The sequence below is a fragment of the Elgaria multicarinata genome, chromosome 5 (assembly GCF_023053635.1).
Source record: "Elgaria multicarinata webbii isolate HBS135686 ecotype San Diego chromosome 5, rElgMul1.1.pri, whole genome shotgun sequence".
Lineage (NCBI taxonomy): Eukaryota > Metazoa > Chordata > Lepidosauria > Squamata > Anguidae > Elgaria > Elgaria multicarinata.
Genome location: NC_086175.1, coordinates 126,368,365 through 126,389,670, shown reverse-complemented (window position 1 = coordinate 126,389,670; position 21,306 = coordinate 126,368,365). Strand labels below are relative to the sequence as shown.

The 21,306-nt window shown below is 45.0% G+C and overlaps 1 protein-coding gene across 7 annotated transcripts in view; it reads right to left on the bottom strand.

Moving 5' to 3' along the window:
• The window catches only part of PICALM (phosphatidylinositol binding clathrin assembly protein), an 82,249-nt gene extending 74,595 nt beyond the window's left edge, over nucleotides 1–7,654 (bottom strand). For 2 of the 7 annotated variants that reach the window (XM_063127185.1, XM_063127186.1), the window contains exon 1: nucleotides 7,216–7,653. In XM_063127185.1, the coding sequence (XP_062983255.1) occupies nucleotides 7,216–7,345 (130 nt within the window). In that variant the 5' untranslated portion in view covers nucleotides 7,346–7,653. Of the gene's footprint in view, nucleotides 1–7,215 lie in introns of all 7 variants that reach the window. The other 5 variants (XM_063127190.1, XM_063127191.1, XM_063127192.1 and 2 more) reach the window with 4 other exon arrangements.
• Nucleotides 7,655–21,306: the final 13,652 nt, after the last annotated feature.

The following is a 21,306-nucleotide window of genomic DNA, read 5'->3' as shown; positions in this document are numbered from 1 at the left end:
TCTGTCTCATAGTTACCAAATTAAGCTGTGACCTCCATATGCCAAAATAGAAACAGACAATTTTATCATCCTTATGTTTCAATAAAGGATTAAGCATTGTGTGGTGCCATGGAACTACTTTTAATCAAGTCACACTATACAAAAAATGATACCAAATAAAATGGCTTTATTCATGATTTCCCAGAACTGCAAGCCTTGCGCTCATGAACTGCCACCTTTCTGGCACTATATGAAAGTTAAAATGGGCAAGCAACCTCAATCCTTTTCTGAAAAAAAAAAATCAGCTTTACCAACTTGGGTTCCACCAGATGTTTTGGACCATAACTCCCATCAGCCCCAGCTAGCATAACCATGATGCGAGTCATAGTCTAAAACATCTGGCAGGACCCTGGCTAGGGACAGTTGGTCTCCCTTTCTACTAGCACTATGTAATTTCAAATAATATTTCCTGCAAACAGTACTATGCTTGGACAGATATTTTTGGTAGCTAGAAACCAATACTTTTCACAGATGATAACGCTGACCTTTTCTGATTTCAAACACAAAAAGGTTTTAAGTGAGATGAAGCTTTAGCTTAAAGGTTAAAAATAACAACCAGAAACACAAAAACCAATATTTAGGCCTTGCATACATTTTGGGTTGGGTCCAACATCACACAAGACTTCTGTTGCCACAATAGGACTTATCAAGCCTCTCCTTCCCACCCCCACATGCCCCAAATCTACTCCTCAGGGGCCCCCATTGCCCTAGAGCAGCTATGGAAAGGGTCATGAGGGAGAGGGAAAATCTGTTCCATTAGCAAAATCTGATCCATTAGCAGATGACCAGTATTGGATCCAACCCATTGTATGGTTGAGGTAAAGAGATTATAACACAGAAAGCTCTTGATGTAACAGGCTGGTTGCCAGAGCTTATAATTAATGGCAATTTGCAAAGCAATTTTCAGTGTTATGAACGCATTTATAGAAGCACCAAGGTGGTCACCTGTATTCCCACATTGGTGACTTGCCCAATGTCAGAAAGTCAAAACTTGAAATGAAACTTGAAAACAGATCCCATGGACTATCCTGCCTTTTTTCTTTTCTTTTTTTAAGAGCAGACATGATTGGCTCTGCACAACACCATTTAACTATCTGTGCTTTAGAGATGTAGGTTTCTTCAGAGCTAAGGATGGATACAAGGTGACTGACAAGAAACATAGCCTAAATTTGAGAGAAGAGTTACAAAGCACCGGGTCTTTTTGCCAATGCAAGCAGAAAACAATCTCCTCACATTTTTCCACAGTACAGAGATGTATGATAGTATTCTGGCAAACTTTATCATTGAGACAAAGTCTTTTAAAACGAGATAATTACTCTTCAGCAACTTCCTTCTTAACCAACACTGTTCTCTTCTAAGCTGTACTGAGTCTAACACCAAAACTACCTTTCTTGCATTGTCAAGAATCAAGTCTGCAAAAGAAGTTTGACATGTAATTTACCTATGATTTCAGTATATTTTTCCAGAATGTTTTTATGTTGGTATAAGCTACTATAGAGCATGAGCAGTTTTTGTTGAGTTCAGGAGCAGCTGAAGATACTTTATACTTGGATGATGCTTTTAACTTGTTTTGTTTAGGAAGTTTAACTATTATGTTTACAACTACTGTCCCTGTTCCAACAACACAAACAATAGTAACCCCCTCACTAGGAGTTGAATATTCAGAACGGCCACTGGCATGTGCCACAACCCACCATGACTTATTTAATCCATTGTGGGGGGCAGTGATCATGCAAACCCGGTCACTGAGTCCCTGCTGATTGATCCTCAAGTATATGCTGTCCTGTCAAATTTAGGACACACAGAGATAATCTCCAAGAAACTTGAACATGAAATATTTAAGTCTCCTAAAACTAGAGCTATACATTAGCTTTTACAAGCCTGTATGTCTTCTAAGGACTATCAGAACTAGCAAACGTAAAAGCATTCTAAAAGCTTCAGAGTAATTGTACATGCTGTAATTTAAGTGGTAAAGTATGTGAGGTCTGAAGTTATACAATCCATCTAGACTTTAGCAGCAGCATCCAAATTGCACAACTCAGGTCTGGCCCAAATTGTAAGAAGTCCTATAAAAGCAGCAGCACAATCCTGCCAAGGTGACTCGTCTTTGCCAGACCGCCCCCTTTCCCAACAAGAGATTCTCTCTCCTTCAGAATAAGTTCCTCTCTTGCTCTCCAACCCACAAAACTATTATAACTGAGACACAGACAATCTAAGCATACGTTGTGCACGCATAGTGCACTTCCATTCCACTATCTAATGATACTGTGTTGAGCTGGGGAGAGAAAAAAATAAGGTGCTTGGTATTATAAAAGATTGCAACCGAGGAATTTTTCAATCCCAGGAATCCAGAGTCAGCAGAGCATATGGTCAAAGGCATTACTGGGAAGCTGGAGTACTTCTAGTACTAAATGAATGTAGTCAGTTAAGGGATTAGCCATTCAATATCTACATACTGCTCACAGAAAACAAGTAGATCAACCACATAGAAAACACTGTGCATGCTTCTGCAGCATTCATAAACCCAGATGTTTCTCCTTGAACTTAATGACTCCAGTTTCGAAAGGATTCATAAAGTTTATTACTTGGCTGCAAGAAAACTGTGCAAGACCTAAATGTAAGTCCTAATGTATTTGAGTCAAGGTGGGCTTTTAATTTGATGTGAAAGAACTAGGTACCACCACCACCGCATGATAATGGTAACACATGTATGAATTTAAGGTACTTTGGTAGTGTAAGTAAACCAGACTTCTGTTACATTCTTCTCTAGCTCAGTTTACTCTTATGACCCCACAATCACCACATGAACCAACTTCTGGAGAAATCATAAGAAACAGAAAAAAATTAAGTGGCTGTTCCTAGCAAGGGGTCATATCCAATGACATCATACCACTGATGAAAGAAGCTCAATTTGCAGCTTCTTGAATGCCCAGAAAATCTGCTCACGAAGCGGGGGCTGGGACACCCTCCAGAGCAGATTTGTGTGACACAAAGGGCTGTGGCAGGAAGGGGGACAATCAGGAAAAGAAGAATCCAGGCCTTCATTTATGTAATATCTAAACTAGTCTAAGGAAAGGTGTTTAAACATGGGTGGCAGCAAAAATATCTTTTTAGAAAGAATTTAAAAAGGGACCAAAATGTCATCTACTTCAACTCCATGTTGGAAGGCAGAACTACTCACAGATCACTCCAAACCAGCCACAGTGTACCAGCAGCAAAGTACAACTGCATCATATTCAAGGGCCACTGGGCCAGCAGTGCAAATAGCTTCCAGTTACACAAATCAGACAAGCTACACACTACAGGGGAAGTCACACTTTCTCACCAACTTACTCAACAATCTGACATGGCTGAAAATTCCTTTTTCTTCATTAAATATGGTGGACAGACATTGCATAGAAGCAATATCTATCCACCAAGCTTCCCCAATGAGATTATTATGGCATGTACCACTTAAGGTTTATTACTGAAATCATTCCACATTAGAACCACAAATGAGTCCTTTGCTATTCCAGATGGATTTGCCAAACACAAAAGCATAAACTCAATTTGTCTTCTACTGCTGAATCCTGAAAAGACCAACTAGCTAATTCCCCCTAGTACAAAAGCTCTATGGCAGAGACCAGGGCTTGAAAGATTTGTAGGCCAAAGTCATGAAAGAAGCCAGCTGGAACCCACTTCAGCTGCAGCAGACCAATCTCCAAAACAGATGAAAAGAACATGTTTTCTTCTCCTGCAATCAGGAGGAATGTTCCTACAGGAGATTTCTAAAACACATCTCATTTACGTGCTGTTCAGATGCACACGAAACAGTGCTCCCAAGCCAATGTGCTAGCAAGGCAGTTTCCTTGAAATTCTGTAGGCTACTCTATCAGCCTTTAATGTCAGTGGTAACATCAGCTGTTTGTAAAAATATTACACACACACACACCATCCTGTGCCAAGGAAACCTAAATATTGCAGCCAAAATACTTGCACACAAGCATTCTTTTTCAAACAATGTATTTTATACATTATTTTTATAAATTTTGGAAGGAATCAAAGGGAAACGAATGAAGGAAAGAACATGCAGGTTGGGGGTCAATGACCTAAAAAGGTGGAATGGGGGATGCAAAAACAGGTCAAAGGAAAACGCAGCATATGGGATCCTTTTCCATGTTACTGGCTCGTCACCAGAGACTGAACACACATTTGAGCTTTCCTCTGCAACTTGAGTGCCAAAAGCTTGCGGGGTTTTTTTTAGAATTAAAGTTGAGGTTCACAGAATAGCAAGATCTGCATCCAATGTCAAGATTCTGCATCCGAAATGCAATTTCATAAATGTGCAGAATACACACAGCCCTGACTATATATCAGAATTAAGAGCTACTCCTTCTATGGTGCTGCCCAAACTCATTCATTAAGAAGTCATGGCGTATTCTCTCAGGCTATTAGGAGCTTCCTAATTGTTAAGATTCCCACCAGTCATGTGCAATCCATTTACTCCCACACCAATTCCAGGCAGAGTTCTCAAAGATATTTTCACCACACAAACTTGTTTCTTGGGAGTGTACAGGGTTCTGCATTGTATTACAATCCAGCCAATGAAAGAAGTGCTAAGACCCTTATAAGAGGAACAAAATACCCTAGAGTAGCACTTACAGTTGGCTTTATAAAATGACAAGAAAAGGAGTAAAAATATAATAACATTTGCAGAGGAGTCCTTCAGAGATGCTGCAGAATACTTTTTTCTCAAGCACCACACTGAACATTAAAGTTTCTACAATATATTAATACATAAAGAGCCCCATAAAAGCAAGGATCCTGAAAAGATGGGGTGCTCGACTCTAAGTGAAATTTATTTGCCTCCACCCACAATAATGGATGGCTAATGCTGCATATTAAGGCCCTTGGTATATAGATGTATGTGTAGGCAAACAGAAAATCAAGAACAGATTGCTTAATATTCAAATACTTGTGGCTCTGATGGTCCCCAAGCAGTAGATTAACAAGACAGTATTTATGTTCTTTGGTAGTCTTTGTCCGAAGTCCCCCAAAGCGTACAGCAGAATTGGATTCCAACTACTGACTGAGCCTCTCAGAGACTAAAAGAAAAGGTAGGCTCAGGCTCATACAAATACACTGCACAAAACACGGAAGAAAGCCAAGAATCTTTTGTAAGTAGGTGGAGAAAAGAGGATTGCTATCTTTCTAAACTGCTGCTTAAATATCTTGTATTATAAAATTGTCTCAGAGAAGTATGAAAGTAAAAAAAAAAAAATACAACAGCTTCAAAAAATACACCTCAACGTTTGAAATACTTTTTGCAACTATACAAGCCTATTCAAGTTATGCCAAGTTCAAACTTATCTATGCTTTGCTAAAGACAGCATCAGGGTGAGATGGGTGGGCAACCTTTCCCATTGAGCAGAATTTCTTGAATATGAGTAGCCAAGGCCGGATCTACACCAACCAGGATATAGCACTATGAAAGCAGTATATAAGTGGCAGGAACCACACTACAGCTTTAGAGCAGTATTGAAGTGCACTGACAACTGTTGGGGCCCATGACACAGACCATATACCACTTTCATGCCACTACATCCTGCTTGGTATGGCTCCTGTCTCTTATATATCGCTTTTATAGAACTATATCCTGCTTGGTGTAGATCTGGCCCAGGAAAATAACCTCAGGAAAAGGTTATTTTTTCCCTTTAAAAATAGGAGTAAGGTATAATCTAAAGCCAAGGTGGTCAACTTGTCGTCGTCCCCCGATGTTTTGACCTACAACTCTCACGATCACTCATCACTACCTGTTCTGGCTAGGGCTGATGAACAGTGGAGGTCAAAACTTGTGAAGGCCCACAGGCTGCCTATCTAGATCAGGGTTACAACGAAGAGGGAACCTAACTTGGGAAGGGCCTAAAAATAATTTTAAATAAAGAAGCCTGAAACCGTGGAAAGTTCAGAGGTGGTTAGCAGCTCAAAGGCAGAAGAAAGATGAATCATGCCAATGGTGAAGGCAAGATACAGAAAAAAGTGGCAATGGGAAATCTGGTGTCACTTTGAGAAATAATGCCAATGGGCTTGATTGATTTATTACTGGAGGACTACAAGTTAAGGGTACACTTGATTTTAAAGCTATATTGTTTTCGTTCTGCTAATATAATAGGGAGTGCTGGTTGTTATACCGTAATAAACTTATTAATTCATTCATAGGGAAGAAAAATAAAAGCCCAGGCCCGCCTAACAAGGAGCAATTTTTGCTAATTGAATTCTAGGTCTGCATGCTTCTTTCAGTAAGTCAGAATGGTACCAATATTAAGGGTTCACTGGTTAAACTTTTGGAGTTTAAAGACCAATTAACATTTATTTAATCACTTGACAGGTCCAACAATGTGGAGCATTGAGCTGGGAAGGAATCAAGGGAAGACAGTGAGGTGACAGCCAACAGATCAAAGAAAGAAAGGTTTTGAAAGAGGAGGATAAGAAGGAGGAGACACAAATTCACTGAGATTGGTAATCAATTTTTTGTAGATTTTTTGACGCCTGCTGAATCCAACCAGAACTCCATCTATTCCAAGATCTTGCGGGAAGCCCACATGCAGGGCATAAAGGCGATAAATTCTTCCCACGCCCCCAATCACCCTCATGCGACCACTATTCAGAGGTACTCTCCCCCTGAGCTTGGAGATTCTTTGGCTAATAACCTCTTTGCCACTGCCTCTTCCACAAATGCATCTAAACCCTCTTCCACAGCTATATAAACCAGCGGCCAATACCACACCTTGGGGGCAGTAAATCCCTTAAGTTCCGAGAATAGGGTACTAAGCAGGGGGAAATAAAAGTTGCAAAGGGAAAGTGCCAGTGGGAACTGGAGAAACGAGCCGGGAGGAGAAAAATTGAAAAGAGTGGAGAGGGTGCTGGGTGCAGAACAGGGGGAAAGAAAGAAAAGAGAGAGATTTGAAGAGGATACCGAGAGAAGCGCGCATTTTAGACGCAGCAGCAAGTGGCCCATAAAGCGGGAGGCAGAAGAGGGGGGAAACAGGGAGCAAGAGGGGTCCAGGAGGAAGGGAGGAGAGCGACGTGACTTATCGAAAGCAGCATAAGGGGGGGGTGTAATTGGGGTACCTGGTGTGGCCTGGGGAAAGGGTGCCGTTTGGGAAGGGGTCGGGGGAAGGGGTCGTGTGGACTCACAGTCGAGGTGCTTCTTCTTGGGGCCCATCACCTCGTGCGTGGTGGCCTTGCAGACGGTCTTGGACACGGCGGAGCCGGTCACGCTGTGCTGCGCCGCCGTGATGCGGTCGGTCAGGCTCTGCCCAGACATGGTGCCGGATTCCGAGCGCCGTCGTCGCCGCCGCTGCTATTCCTTAGGCAGGCTGGTGACGGTGGGACAGGGACGGGAGGAGGAGGAGGGAGGGAGGGAGGCAAGAGGGCGGTCGGGCGGACCCGGCTGGACCCAACACCCCCACCGAGTCCTGGACGCCCGGCTGCGCTCCGCCCTCCGGAAGGGCCGGGCCTGTCACCCGGGAAGGGGCCTCCTCCTTCCCCGCCCAACCACTACCGCGCCCTCCCCTCTCGCTTCCGCCACTCGGCTGCCACCGCCAGAGCGTCTCTTCCCTCACACACACATCGACAGCTGGTCGCCGCAGGAAAATGGCGGCCGGAGGAGTCCCGCTCAGCTCCGCCTCAGTTCTTTCCGGGCCGCCGGGATCACGTGACGACCATTTCTTTTTCTCTTTCCCCCCTCCCTTTTTTAAAAACCCTCACTCTCCACCCCTCCGCCCTTCACCCTCCCTAGGCACGTGACATGCTATACTTTTAGGGCCACACACCCCCGCCGCCCCTGCCACGTGACATGACATTCCATCGCCGCCTCCCTTCTCTGCACTCGCACCGGCCTCTTTCTCTCTCGTCGAACCCCTCGCTGTCGCGTAACAAGCAGGAAGGCGATGACGACATCAATCGGGAGTTGCCGCGTGACCTTTTCCTGCCTTCCACCCCACCTTCCCCTCCTCCCCGCCCTCGCGCTGTTCTACGTCATCACCACTTCTTCGGTGTTGCGGGAGGGCTGGGTTTGTGAGGGAAATCTCAGCTTCAGTATATTCCCGCCAAAAATAAAACTCGTATATATCTTCATGAGCGCCTGGCTGTCTGTTTATTTGTTTCAGTTGCCACCCGCCCCTGCCTTGGCACTTCGGCCCAGGGGCTTAAAATAATTACACACTCAAAAAAGACACGTGAAAAAGGACACATTCAAAAAATGACACGTGAAAACCAACAACGTGGCTCGCCATTCGTTGTGGCACAAACTTGCTTTTGTGGACCTAATACAGTAGCAAAACCTCCCAAGTGTATCTTTTGAGGTTTGGGTAAAATAGAATTCTGGTCCTAACGCCACACTGACAAATTACATACTGAGTTTTGAAAATAACAGTGTTTGGAAGCCTGGGTTTATACTATGTAATGGAGGCTGGGGTGGAAGATTTGTGGCTGAACAGGGGGGGGAAATGCCTCATTTAGGTACATTTTACTCATCCACAGAATTTTACCGGGGGGGGTGGCTTCAGGAGCACATTTCCCACATGTCCATCCTTTTTTCTTTACAAAAAATCCTTTGAAGAGGAAAAAGAACAGCTACACAACACCTTCTAATTGTCAGCTCTAGGAGCCTTCTGTCCAGTAGTACCGAAATTACTTCAGGATCAACACTTCTTGTTTTTACACCTGTACCTTTAACAAGGCTAGAAAAAAGGCAAAGCCTCAAAGCGGTTGAAAAATAAGTTTTTTATATAAAACAGTACAAGTGTTGATAGAAAACACCCAATACAGGGGGACCTTCTTTAGGGGCACAATAAAGTAGTGTTCCTATAAGACAGCGGTTCTCAACCTGTGGGTCGGGACCCCTTTGGGGGTCGAATGACCCTTTCACAGGGGTCGCCTAAGACCATCGGAAAACACATATTTCCGATGGTCTTAGGAAACTGTATTGACTGAACTATGTCATGTATCATCTTTTGTATTATTAAAGCTATTGTTATGTATTATTTTCATTAGCAAACCATCCCATGACAATGGATCGTGTAGAGAAGAAAGAAAATAATTTTATGGTTGGGGGTCACCACAACATGAGGAACTGTATTAAAGGGTCGCGGCATTAGGAAGGTTGAGAACCACTGCTATAAGACAACAACTATTACTATAAATCTGTTTTTAGTATTTTATCAAATTTATTTTCAGTGCCTTTTTGTAGTTTTACTTGTTTTTTCTCCCTTTGCATTCAGTGCTGCCTCCTTTAATGTCACCTGAGATATTTGGATGCCTGAGGTGAAAAACTTTATTTACTTATTTAGTTAGGGTGACCATATGAAAAGGAGGACAGGGCTCCTGTATCTTTAACAGTTGCATAGAAAAGGGAATTTTAGCAGGTGTCAGTTGTATGCATGCAGCACCAGGTGAAATTCCCTCTTCATCACAACAGTTAAAGCTGCAGGAGCTATACTGCAGATACACTGTGACCAGATTTAAAAGAGGGCAGGGCACCTGCAGCTTTAACTGTTGTGATGAAGAGGAAATTTCACCAGGTTCTACATATATACAAATGACACCTGCGAAAATTCCCTTTTCAATACAACTGTTAAAGATACAGGAGCCCTGTCCTCCTTTTCATATGGTCACCCTAATTTAGTAGCTGCCTTACCAACGCTTTAGGCAGCTAACAGATTGTTGTAATATATGTATGACTGAATATGTTTTCCACCTTAAGCACCCAAATATCTCACGTGGCCTTGCTAAAGAAAAATAGAACAGATGAAACAATTACCAACAAAGCTGCAAAGTTTTAAAATCCCAAAATAAAACTGCACAGATAAAAACAAGCAAAACTCAACTTCAGCTTAATTGAAGGCCAAACAAGAGACATGTATTTTGCATGCCTACCACAAGGCCAATGAAGAAAATTACATGACTTTGAGAAGAGGTTGTTTCACAGCTTCAGGGCAATTCTTGCTGCAACAGTTGATTGCAGTCAAAGCAGGGCCTGAGAAAATTGAAACCGATGTAGCAGACACTATTAGCAGGGATATTCCTGAGATGTGTGAAATGCAGCAGCACTTTGAATCCAACTCAAATTGGCAGCCAGTGCAGCTGAAACAAAACTGTGTGTGTGTGTTTGCAGCACATCACATCCATAAGACAGCAGCATTTTGCACTAGCTGAAGCTTCCAAATTGTCTTCAAGGGCAGCCCCACATAAAGCCTATTACAAGCATCAAGCCTGGAGGTTATGAAGTGTCTTCTGAGTAGGATGTGTTAGGGTCTTATCAAAAAGTAGGCCTGGATCAAGAATAACACCCAGACTCCAAACCTGTTCTGACAGGTAAATCAAATACCCATCCATCAATCACAAGAAAATCTACTTCTTCCACTACTGACTTAGATCTGAGTGTCTTTTAACCATCATCCACCATGACTACAGCTCCCAGACACTGATTTAGGACAGAGATGGTAGCATCCAGATGTTTAGAGATTGAAATACCGAGCTGGGTGTCATGAATACATCGATGACATCTCATGCCAAAACTGCAGATGATATCTCTCAGCAGCTTCATATAGATCAAAATCTTATTGATTGATTGATTGCATTTCTATACAAGCCAATAGTCAAAGCTTTTTTTCTAGCTCTTTTGTATCTGGTTAAGAGGGTAGTTCTCCTGCAGCTTTAACTGTTGTGATGAAGAGGGATTTTCACCAGGTGCTGCATGCATACAAATAACACCTGCTGAAACTCCCCTTTCAATGCAACTGTTAAAAACACAGGAACCCTGTCCTCTTTTTCATATGGTCACCCTACAAACCATCCAAGTGGAGATTTGTCGGGTGTTAATCATCTTACTGGCATGCTGCATTTGAGTAATATAATTCTATGTGCAAATGCGGGTACTTGTGAACCGGAGGAAGAGGGAGAAACGTCAATGCTTGAGGCTGCAAGTTGCATGAGAGCTTAAACCTTTTAGTATTGTTACAGTATGTCTTAGCAACAATGTATGGATAGCCAACACCTCAGAATATACAAAAACACTACTGCAATAAACTTGAGTGTCTTCCATGTGCTTTCTTTCTTGCCTGGCTCTAATCAACCAACCCCCAAAATGGCCTTTGTTATCTGTTATCCTCAGCTGCTGCTCTAACCATGACCAAGCCCTTTTCCAGATGCCTTTGTTGGCCCTCACACACATCTTCTGCATCTTATTATGCTCCCTGTTTTCCCCTGCTGGGCCCCATAAATTCTGTAGTAAGTTTGTTCTTGCAATTATGTCCATGAGTAGTTTCAGACTAAAGCAAGGGTGGGCAGCCTGCAGACTCTGGACTAATTTTTTTAAAAAACCTCTGCAAGCAAATAAGTTCAGATAGGGTGACCATATGGAAAAGAGGACAGGGCTCCTATATCTTTAACAGTTGTATTGAAAGGGAAATTTCAGCAAGTGTCATTTGTATGCATGCAGCCCCTGGTGTAATTCCCTCTTCATCACAACAGTTAAAGCTGCAGGAGCCCTGCCCTCTTTTGTAGGTGGTCACTTTAGTATAGCTACTGCAGCTTTAACTGTTACGATGAAGAGGGAATATTATTTATGGTTGATAATGGCCAGAATCTAATGACCTCATTTTGAGGATACGAATGACTGTCACAGTCTTACTGTACTGTTTTCATTATTGGTTAGGTTTTTTGAAAAGGGGCTTTTATTTCACTTTTAATACATAGACTATGCTTCTATGAAGAAAACAACGGCTTTTGTAATTGAATTGATTGGTTCTAATAAAGGATTATCCTGTTGATGTTTTGTTTGTTTTTATTCCGATAGACCAATGCAGCTGCAAACATTTTATAAATGGATCAATTCTGTTTGAAGCTTTATTTTTCTGGGCTTTTTCATTGGAGAATCCCTTAATATCACCCCAAATCAGTATCTCTTGCAGATTCACCATTGATGGTGAATTTGCATAACCGTTCTTGCCTCATAGTAGAACGCCTGTAGTTTTTCTTGAGCGCTAGCTTGGTAAAACTTCTTTCAACATCTGCTGCAGTCACTAGCAGTATGCAGACAATAATGATCTGTAGGTTTATGAATGCCTCTCTAAAAATAACTTGCAATTGTTTTTGTAAATCATATTAAGTAAGTGTGGGTAGTTCATTGTCTTTTTCAAAAGTAGAACAGAAGATTTTTTTTTCAGATGCAACTTTTCACAAGGGACATTCTTAGAAAGATTGGTAGGATACTTGTGACCTCGACATTTACTCATATAGTTTGGGCCTGTAAATCCTATTAGTACTAGTAGCATTATCTCATACTATAGTGGTGGCCAAAATTGTGGACATTCCTTGAAATTTTCATGTTTTGCAACTTTGCATGCTTATAGTAAACGTTCTGTTTCACGAAATTCAAATGTTTATATATCAATTGAAAGAGAATTTAATGCTGAATTCAATAACAAAAAATCAGAATGCAATTATCTGCAGTACAAAAACAGTTATGCTTACTTTAGCCTTAAAAACTAACAGGTGTGATTGAGTGAAGAAGTGGATTGTAATTGCAAACCCTACTAACCAATCACAGTCCTTGTTCTGGGGACCAATCACATGGCAGTAGCTGCAATACATCATGTTTCAAGTTGGGGAAAGTCAGTTTTGCTGTTTGTTCTGTAACTGAAGTGCAATTGGAGAGTGTGTGAATATTTGAAGTATTTCTCAAATTAAAAGTGTACATACGTACATCATAAATGGAGCCATGGCACCAAAGAAAAGAGTTGATGGGACACCCAGGAAAAGAAGCAGAATTGTTGTATTATGTGAATCAGGTCTTTCAATTGATATATAAACATTTGAATTTTGTGAAACAGAACATTTTCTATAAGCATGCAAAGTTGCAAAACATGAAAATTTTGAAAAGTGTCCACAATTTTGGCCACCACTGTATCTATGGGGTGTGTGTGTGTGTGTGTGTGTCAATCTTCCTGATTTTTATAGTGCTTTGCCCTAGAACCTGTCTCCTTCCTGCCTATGCACAAGGAACTCTGGAACCAGTCATTCTTGAGAGACCACGGCCAGATCTACACCAAGCAGGATATAACATTTTGAAAGCACTTTGAAAACGGTGGTCAATACTGTTGTAAACTGTTATAAAGTAGTAGTGTAGATCCTGCACATGTCACATAGGAAAGCACATATCGCGCTCTCTCATAGACTTAGTTTAACTTCACAAGCACTCCTATTCTGCTCTAGAGAGGGGACTGAGCCATTATCACAATGTTCAGAATGTTGCTTCTTCTTCTCCAACACTGCTTCTGATTGGCTCCAGAAAACTTTACAAGATCTGGACAATAGGTACATAGATATAGGGAAATAAGTTCCTATCAATGCAATGTATTTAGCTAGGGTGACCATATGAAAAGGAGGACAGGGCTCCTGTAGCTTTAACAGTTGCATAAAAAAGGGAATTTCAGCAGGTGTCATTTGTATATATGGAGAACCTGGTGAAATTCCCTCTTCATCAACACAGTTAAAGCTGCAGGAGCTATACTAGAATGACCAGATTTAAAAGAAGGCAGGGCACCTGCAGCTTCAACTGTTGTGATGAAGAGGAAATTTCACCAGGTTCTCCATATATACAAATGACACCTGCTGAAATTTCCTTTTCAATACAACTGTTAAAGGTACAGGAGCCCTGTCCTCCTTTTCATATGGTCACCCTAATTTAACCTCAGTTTTTCTGCTAATTGGGTTGCAGTCTGGGCCGGAAGGGGTGGGTGGGGCTCAAACTCTAGGCTCTGGTAAAGTGTACCCTTTCCCCCCCACATACTCCAAGTTTTTGTGGGCTGTGTTGGCCAAAACACCCTCACTGTGCCCCCTCTCTCAGTGGGTCTACCTTCACAGCACCATCATCACCAGCTGCTATCGCTCCTCATCCTCTTTCTTGTTATTGCTACCACCTGCTTGCTTGAGACATTGAACAGTGAGCAAGTAAGCAGTGGTATCTACAGGGCCATCAAGAGGGTGGGGGCAGGAAGCCAGTACAAATTACCAGGGGCCGGCAGTCCGGAAGGGGCCCAGGGACCCGACTGTGTTGCATAGCTTGGAGGGGCCTGGAAGTGTTTGGGGATCAGAAGGGGGAAGAGGCAGCCAAGGGCCCTGCCTGAGTGCTGCGGGACTCGCAGCACATCTCTTGCCAGGGAGGGCATCCCCAGCTGTGTGGCCCAGGGGAATCTGCTGCCAGGGGTCTGCCAGTCCTGCTCCCCAGGCTTCATTGAGGGGTGGGGTTGGGGAGTGGGCAGCCAAGCAGACCTACCCAAAACAGGGGGAGTGAGTGGCACTGGCAGGCCTGACGGTGCCAGGCAGGAGGGGGCGCCTGGGCCTCAGGCGGCCTTCCTCCTCTGGGGGCCTTCCTGCTGCTTGGGACGGCAGCTTCCTTCCTGCCCAAGAGCCACGCCGGCTAAAGATTTTTTCATCACAGCCCGAACCCACTCTGGGCATCTCCGGGTATCTACTGTTTATCCTTCTCACCATCTCCATTGTCCAGGCCCAAGCAAGAGGCAGGTGAATGAGCAGGTTGCAATGGAAAAGAAGAGCAACTCCAGGGGATTCTTGTCGGTGGTCTCCTGCAGGTGCCTTGTCATGCCTACCTTTGACACTGGCCCTGGCCACGCCGCCCCCTCACCCATGTTTGAGCCCTGAAGGGCAGGTTACAAACAACGGGAACTGTCCCTGGAGAACAGCAACGTTTGGAGTGTGCAGACTTACTTGCTAGGCATACATCTGTGATTTATTTTAAACAGATAAAAATAGGGCTGCTGACTGTATTCTTATTCCTATTGGCCTAGCTGAAGGCTTGCCAGCACAGTCTTGGACATCAGCAGATGTACAATGTGTCCTGTTTTTATGGGAAAGGGGGCAGGCGGGGGGGGGGGGGGGAATGTAATACTTGGCAGATGAAATTTTAACCAAAACTATTTTTTAAATAGAACACACATAGCTAAATATGTTGGCTTTATCAGAGCTTAAGCCAAGCATTCTAACAAAACAGTAGTGTTAAGTGAGATGAGATGGAGCAAAGAGGCATGAAATGAAGAATGAAGTTCCATTAATAATCTTCTGCATATTTTTTAACGATAACAACATATGATCAGGCCAGAAGCCCAACTCTAGTCCAGAATTCTGTTTCCACATTGGCTAGACAGATGCTTCTGGAAAGCTCATATGCAAAGCCTCTAATTCAGAGGAATGCTTAGGTACAGCACAGGGAAAGCTGTATTTTCCCAGCAACAAAATATTACAACTTGAGTGCTAGGGAAAATGTCACCTCCCCACAACAAAAGCAGTAACTTGAGGGAAAACATCTGGATCCTGCAAAACAACAGATGAGGAAAAAAATTGTGCAATTCTTGCACTAAAGAGCATTATTGAAAATGGCCCTTATCCAAAAAACAAAAAACAAAATCAGCAGCCCCATGTGATGTCTCCACAGTTGGACTGTACTAGTTCAGAATATAGGCAGGGGAATCAGAGAATGAAGCTTGGCTCACACATCCATTGGCAGCTGACATGACAACATTGGCAAGAGGGCACGTAGCTCTGTGGTAGGACACATATGCCTTGCATGCAAAATGTCCTACTAGGTGTCTTTACAGTGCCAGGTTGGTGCCATGTCCCTCGGAAACCCCATGGTTTCCCTCCCCCAGGGTGGTTTTGGGTAATCCCGACGCCAAGGTGGGAGTGTGGGGTTTCCGGGAGGCCATCGGGGACCGGAGCCGCCCCTGCCCTCTTCCTGGTGGAAGGCGTCCAATCGCAGGTCGCTTTCCACCAGGCACGGCCTGGCCACGCCTCCGCTGTGACTCCGGAGTGAGGCTTAGTTGTCTTGCACGTCCTCACTTCGCTCTGGAGAAAAATGTTGGGTTAAGTCCCCAACTCTTTTCCTCCACAGCTTTGGCGGAAAGCCCCCCCCCCCCACTGTGCACCCACCCTGGGGCCTTCCAAGCATCTCCAGTGAAAAGGATCATGGTAGCAGGGTTGTGACTGGAAGCGCCAGTCAAAACAGACAATATTGGACTAACGGTTTGACAATATAAGGCAGCTTCATATGTTTGTATGCCTCTTTCACCTACCAGCAGTTGAAGCTGGATCTTTCCTTGTAGGGAGAGGATCATAGCTTAATGGTAGAGTATATGTTTTGCATGCATTAAAAACAGGCTTAACATTCTTAGCACCTCCATTTAAACATTATCTGAAAAGCCAAAACTCAGCCTCGGAACAACCCATGCCTGAAATCTTGGAGAGCCTGCTAATCAGAGAAAATAATATTGGCATAGATAGTCACTCAGTTGAGAAGCAATGACAAATGATGCTTTATCTCAAACCGGGATCCCAACCTGTGGTTTGGCATCTTAATTTGATCACACAAACTATTTATTTATTTATTTATTTATTTATTTATTTATTTATTACATTTTTATACCGCCCAATAGCCGAAGCTCTCTGGGCGGTTCACAAAAATTAAAACCATCATAAAACAACCAACAAGTTAAAAACACAAATACAAAATACAATATAAAAAGCACAACCAGGATAAAATCACGCAGCAAAATTGATATAAGGTTAAAATACAGAGTTAAAACAGTATAATTTAAATTTAAGTTAAAATTAAGTGTTAAAATACTGAGTGAATAAAAAGGTCTTCAGCTGGCGACGAAAGGAGTACAGTGTAGGCGCCAGGCGGACCTCTCTGGGGAGCTCATTCCACAACCGGGGTGCCACAGCAGAGAAAGCCCTCCTATGGTTTACACAAGCCATAGTTGGCTGCATTCAGACAAAATGACAATTTTTGGTTTTCCACAAGCTAAAAATAGAAGCTTCTAATGTACACTTATGAACAACTGAAGTGGAGGAGGTTCAAAAGGAGGAGATCAGGCCACTATGTCCAAACCCAGACAAATTATGGTTTAGTGAAACAAGCCAACTTCAAACCATGGTCCTGGCTTGTTTCCCTAAACTAGGGGTACACAACCTGCAGGCCTCATTTAAAAAGTCACAGACTTAACATAACTTTTTCCTTTGCTCTGAGGTCACCACCATATTTCCTCCATCTGTTATTGGTGACCTTGCTTCAGCATGAGGTTGGGGGGCGGATTGCAGCCATAGATAGGTCGTGGGAAGGCTAGGTAGGGGGCAGGCTGAACGAGTTGAATGGCCACCAGAAAGACTGTTCTCCCTCCCAACATAGAGATTAACTGTTCTCACCCCTCAGCTGCGATGCCGCAGGGTTTTTAAAGAACGTATGGCGAAAGCGGCCCCGTAAAGACACCACCCTGTATTCGCCGTTTTGATGCCTGTTTTCCCAGATGGGAGAGATCCTTTTGGAGCTTCTTGCAATCCTGTTTTGTTTTAACCACTCTAAATGATTTGGTGTCATCAGCAAATTTGGCTACTTCACTGCTCGCTCTGAATTCCAGATCATTTATGAATAATCTAAACAACATTGGTGGTCCCAATACAAATCCTTATATCCTGACTTCAGCAAAGCTTTTGACAATGTACCACATGACGTTCTGATTAACAAACTAGCTAAAAGTGGGCTAGATGGAACAACTATTAGGTGGATTCACAGTTGGCTACAGAATCGGACTCAAAGAGTACTTATCAATGGAACCTTCTCAAACTGGGGAGAGGCAACGAGTGGGGTACTGCAGAGAAGTTCCAAGATATGAAGAGAGACTGAAAGAACTGGGCATGTTTAGCCTGGAGAAGAGAAGATGGAGGGGAGACATGATAGCACTCTTCAAATACTTAAAAGGTTGTCACACAGAGGAGAGCCAGGATCTCTTCTTGATCCTCCCAGAGTGCAGGACATGGAATAACGGGCTCAAGTTACAGGAAACCAGATTCCAGCTGGACATCAGGAAAAACTTCCTGACTGTTAGATCAGTACGACAATGGAACCAGTTACCTAGGGAGGTTGTGGGCTCTCCCACACTGGAGGCATTCAAGAGGCAGCTGGACAACCATCTGTCAGGGATGCTGTAGGGTGGGGGGTTGGACTCGATGGCCTTGTAGGCCCCTTCCAACTCTGCTATTCTATGATTCTATGAGGTGGAGGGGGGAATGGGTTGGTTTAGATGAGAGAGAAAAAGATTGTGCTCCTGGACCGCTTCAAAGCTTGTTGGAAGGCAGAAGGTGGAGCAATAATTCATTGTACACAACGAGAGCTGAAGAAAAAATAATCAGTTAGCTACAGGGTAGGAGGTGCCGGGACAAGCTCAAATGTGTGCAGCAAAGTCCTGATGACTTTGGGAGGGAGCCATTTTCAGCAGAGAAGCGACGAGGTGGTTGGTTGGGAGTAAGCTTGAACTGCCGATTCTCCACTGCAAATTCCCCTCCACAAGTTGTTTTTCCTTCTGTAGAGATCCAGATATTTGTGGGGATAAACAACTTGCATTTAGAACCCCATGGAGTGGGGGGGAATGGGATGGTTAGACAGGGAAAGGGTAAAGCATCCCCTCCCTCCTGTCGTCACATCTCCCTCCCCAAACTGCTTTTGGGGGGGCTTCATTTGCATCAAACCTTTGTTTGCCCCTGAAGTTAGCAGCCAGGGGCAGGTGGGAACAACCCAAACTGCAAGAATAGGCCAGGCCGGGAACGAGCTGAATGACAGGAGATTCAGGACAGATGAAAGGAAAGACTTCTTCCCACTGCACATAGTTGTACTATGGAATTGGCTACCACAAGATGTACTGATGGCCACCAATTTGGACAGCATTAGAAGGTGCTTAGACAAATTCATGCAGGAGAAGGAGGAGGCGGCGGCGGCTATCAATGGCTACTAGTCAAGATGGCTAGATGCTTTCTCCACGATCAGAGGCAATATGGCCCTGAATCCCAATGAGATGGGGGTGCTGTTGTGCTTGCCTCCTGCTTGTCGGCCACGGTACGCATAGAACGTTGGACTAGAGAGGCCTTTGGTCTGTTCCGTGGGTTCTTAGGATGTCCAGGGCAGTTGAAGCATCTCCGTCCTGGGAGGTTTTCCCAGGAAACGTTAGACTGGCAGCTGTCTAAAGAATGCCTTAGAGGGGAGTCCTGCTTTAGGGCAGGGTTAAGGCTATACTAAAGGCCCCACAATCAACCCACAATCGCGATCTTGCCCCGACTGGCAGGTGTCATTATAACCCTTTTGGTAATTTTATCCTGAGGGCAACTTTGTAACTGAGAAAGTTTTGTGATGTGGGGAGGGCTGCTGCCCAGGGGGGCTTTGTGTCGTGGGGAAGGCTACTGCCCAGGGCGGCTGTGGCTCGTGGGGAGGGCTGCTGCCCAGGGGGGCTGTGTGACGTGGGGAGGGCTGCTGCACAGGGGGGGCTGTGTGACGTGGGGAGGGCTGCTGCCCAGGGGGGCTGTGTGATGTGGGAAGGGCTGCTGCCCAGGGGGGCTGTGTGACGTGGGGAGGGCTGCTGCCCAGGGGGGGCTGTGTGACGTGGGGAGGGCTGCTGCCCAGGGGGGCTGTGTGTCGTGGGGAGGGCTGCTGCCCAGGGGGGCTGTGTGTCGTGGGAAGGGCTGCTGCCCAGGGGGGGCTGTGTGACGTGGGGAGGGCTGCTGCCCAGGGGGGCTGTGTGTCGTGGGGAGGGCTGCTGCCCAGGGGGGGCTGTGTGTCGTGGGGAAGGCTGCTGCCCAGGGGGGCTGTGTGTCGTGGGAAGGGCTGCTGCCCAGGGGGGGCTGTGTGTCGTGGGGAAGGCTGCTGCCCAGGGGGGCAGTGTGTCGTGGGGAAGGCTGCTGCCCAGGGGGGCAGTGTGACGTGGGGAGGGCTGCTGCCCAGGGGGGCTTTGTGACATGGGGAGGGCTGCTGCCCAGAGGGGCTTTGTGACATGGGGAGGGCTGCTGCCCAGGGGGGCTTTGTGTCGTGGGGAGGGCTGCTGCCCAGGGGGGCTGTGTGACATGGGGAGGGCTGCTGCCTAGAGGGGTGTGTGACATCACAGGCAAAGTATAAAATGGGGCTGGGATCTCACATGGGACTCAGTTCAGCCGGGACCCAGAGAGGGGAGCCACGAGGAGAAGGCAAGTCTGTCTTGCTTGGCGGGCAACTTTTTTCCTACCTCCCCACACTAAAATCGAGCTTACGCCAAAGCCATGAATGTCTCTTGATATTCATCTGCCGGAAATTTCCGCCAATCTGGCAGGTGGAGCCCTGACCACTTCGGTCGCCAGGGCACTGGGCACGAAGGTGTGGGGGTGGGAGGCCCAAAGGAGATGCCCGCTTATTTTGTGTTTCTGCCTTCCAGCAGGCCTGAGGAGAAGCCCCAGCGGAGGCTTTTCACCATCTGGGCTGAAGCAAAGAAGGTGTCGGTGGCGGCGCTGGATGGGAGAGAGACCCCTTCCCCACCCCCCGACGGAAAGAGGGCAAGTGGGGGGGCTTAATAAATAAATAAAATATGAAGTGACAATAAATCTCTGTCTCGAGCCTCTTATTGAAGCGTCCCATTTATTCAGTCATGAAGGTTGCTGCTCCTACCCGAAAGAGAGAGAGAGAGAGAAGACTCCATCGCACCCATTGATGACGATCCCAGAGGGAGAGAAGGCTCTTACCCACTGCCCTAACCGTCAGGGGGAAGCCAGACGGGTTTCTGAGCATTCTCTGTTGTTACAAGAAGCTCCAGCTCTGGTAAAGTAAAGCAAAACAAAACAAAGATAAGCAAGGCAAAGCAAAGCAAAGTAAACTTGAGATGAAGCAGTGAGAGAATTATTGCAGAGAGGAACAGAGGATCTATCTCTCTATATAAAAGCCCAGAGGCCTCCTCCAAGCCACTTATGCAAATATGAGAGAAGGCAGAGGCAGTGGATTGGCCTACTGTTTGATGATGTCACAATGACATTGCCAACTAGTAGACCAATCCACTGCCTCTGTCTTCTCTCCTATTTGGATGTTTAAAACTTCTGAGCTCACAGGGCCTTTTAGGGAAGTTCCAAGAAAACTAACTGCCATCTAGGGAAGTTCCAAGATAGAAGGCCAGAGGGCGCCTCCAAGCCACTTCTAGGTTTTGCCCTCTGGCACCATCTAGCGACATTTCTCAGAACTGCGGCCTTCTATGGAAGTTCCAAGAAATAGTTTTCGCCCTCTGGCGCCATCTGGCACCATCTAGTGACATTTCTCAGAACTGCGGCCTTCCATGGAACTTCCAAGTTCTGAAGAAAGACAACTGCCAGGAGCTTCCGGCCTAGCAGAGGGGCCAAAACCCACGAACCTCCTCACCAGACTGC